General features: G+C 35.6%; 1 protein-coding gene across 1 annotated transcript; it reads right to left on the bottom strand.

Moving 5' to 3' along the window:
• Positions 1-1002: 1002 nt before the first annotated feature.
• Positions 1003-1759, bottom strand: LOC113561467. Its single transcript, XM_026967860.1, has one exon. It carries the CDS (start codon positions 1757-1759, stop codon positions 1172-1174), a length of 588 nt encoding a protein of 195 aa, XP_026823661.1. The 3' UTR covers positions 1003-1171.
• Positions 1760-2246: the final 487 nt, after the last annotated feature.

Here is a 2246-nt window from a genome sequence, read left to right on the forward strand (position 1 = left end):
TGGTCCCAGTAGAGATCAGCCACAGAAACGAAGTAGCAGTAGTAGCAACAGCGGAAGTTCTGGTACTGCATCAGGAGATATCGCTGCTAATATATATATTGATATACACTACTCACAAAAATTAGAGGAAAACCAAACTTTTCTTAAAAAATAGGCAAATTTCAAGCAGCTGTAACTTTGTTAAAAATGAACGAAATTTAAATTTAAAAAAAGGATTTTAAAGCTTGAAACTTTTACTTTCAAACGGTTGCCATGAGTTTAAATTTCTGTGACGTTTGGTAATTTTTACATACAAAAAACTGCGAACTGGACAAAATAAGAAAGTTTCTTTTCACTTTGAAGGTCTGTCACGTATCAAAAAAAATTCTGCGAAAATTCTAGACTTTTTATTGTAAAAGATTGAAGTTTTCTCTACAAAACACTTTTTTAAAATTTTTCTACGAGTTTTTGTTACTGAGTTATCGCCGATTAAATAAAAATTGGCATTGTTTACTTTGATTGCTCATAACTCCGGTAAAAATCATCGCACAACAATTTAAAAAACGGATTCTTAAGGAGGGAACCTACTTTAGAAGAGCGAAAAATAGGTGATTTTTAAGAATTTTTTGTAAAGGAAAAGTAATGTTTATATTTTTGAAAGTTTTAAGACCTTTTAATATTAGGTTTGAACCTTCGATATATATTTTTATTTAATAAAAAGAGCAATATTGTTATTGAAAATTTAATATTAAAATCCGTGCTTCGCCATCGGAGCTGCGTCATTGTGTACATCCTAACATCTTCAATTCTTGCCTGAAACAAAAATTTCAAGTATATTATTAATTTGTATGTTATTTTACCCTAAGTAAACCAAAAATATTTAAAAAAGTTTAAAAATGAAAATTTTGTACGACTGAAAAAAAAGTTACGATTTTTGGGAGGCAATGTCGTTTATGTTTATGCAAAAAACACATTGTTTAAATTGATTTTTGATTAATGTTTTAGGTTCATCGAAGATGGTTGGCTATTATTTAACTAAAATACTTTGAACGAAGTCGATAGGTCAAATAGTTTTTTTGTAATCGTGTACACAAAATTCAAGAAAATGTGAAAAACACATTTCGAGGAAAACGCGTTTAAAGTTTTCGGTTTAAAAAACTAATAGTTATTGAGTACTTACAGAGCTCGAAGGCTAATCTGCTATACCAGCACCATACAGTAGTCCTTCAGCTTCCTCATGAAATTCATTTGTGGTAATTTGAGCCAGCCGACGAGCTGCTCGAGCCTCCTTTGTGCTGCTGAGTCTACGTCGCTCCTGCCTCGAGATGCGCTGCGTGTCGTACATATTAGCGAAATTCCGGCACTCTGGTCCAATGTTGATCTCTAATTGATTCATCATCTTCAAAAGTGATGAATATCCTTCATTGAAAATGCCGGCAGCAATAAAGGCGGCGATTTCAATAATATTTTTGCCGGAGTTCAAATGCTTCGGTGCTAGTCGCCAGACGGTCGCGTTGAAACTTTCGTTTGCATTTTGTGTATGTCCACCCATACATCGCGTTAAAAGGTCTTCATTGGACAAATCAGTATATATTGGAATCAAATGCTCCTCAATATCTGGATGGAGTGGAGGGGGATGGTCGTACTCTTCCAATTTACCTGTCGCTTCATACTTCCGCCACTGGCACCAGCTGTCGGCTCCAGCCGGACAATTATCGTGCCGCGGATTTTCATTGCTTGAGCATAAATGTTCTAATGTTGCCCATATTGCTTTTTTCATGTTAGGCACAGAATTGACATTTCGCCTTATCGCAAGCCCGTAATATTTTGTTAACTTTTTTATAAGGACGTCGGTCAATTTACCTTTACCGCCAAGCTTGTGCGTCTTCTTTGCATTTCGAAGTCGTGTGCCCATTCTTTTTTCAACGTGTCCAACGCACTCAGTTTTTATAACAGAAACATCGTCACCGTACGGATTCAAATTTAAAATTGCGTTGAATGTTTTCGAATCACCGTCTCCGATATAATTTGTGTATTTCACTTTGAATTTCTCTTCAGATCTTGAAACATTTCTTTCATGGCGTCGACCTCCATTTTACCTGCTGAGCCAGAATGGTTTGCAAAACACTCGTTTTCGTGTTCTTCGTACCACTCAGTATATTCATCAGTATCTTCTTTCTTCCTCCAATATACACAAGCCTGGCAATAACTGCTTTTTACAACGAGATCTATCACTTTACCGCTGTAATATCCAATGATCGTCGTGA

Source organism: Ooceraea biroi, chromosome 2 (assembly GCF_003672135.1).
Source record: "Ooceraea biroi isolate clonal line C1 chromosome 2, Obir_v5.4, whole genome shotgun sequence".
Lineage (NCBI taxonomy): Eukaryota > Metazoa > Arthropoda > Insecta > Hymenoptera > Formicidae > Ooceraea > Ooceraea biroi.

Excerpts from the sequence above, each read along its gene's own strand:
- LOC113561467 (XM_026967860.1), bottom strand. The coding sequence starts at position 1,759 with ATGAAAAAAGCAATATGGGCAACATTAGAACATTTATGCTCAAGCAAT.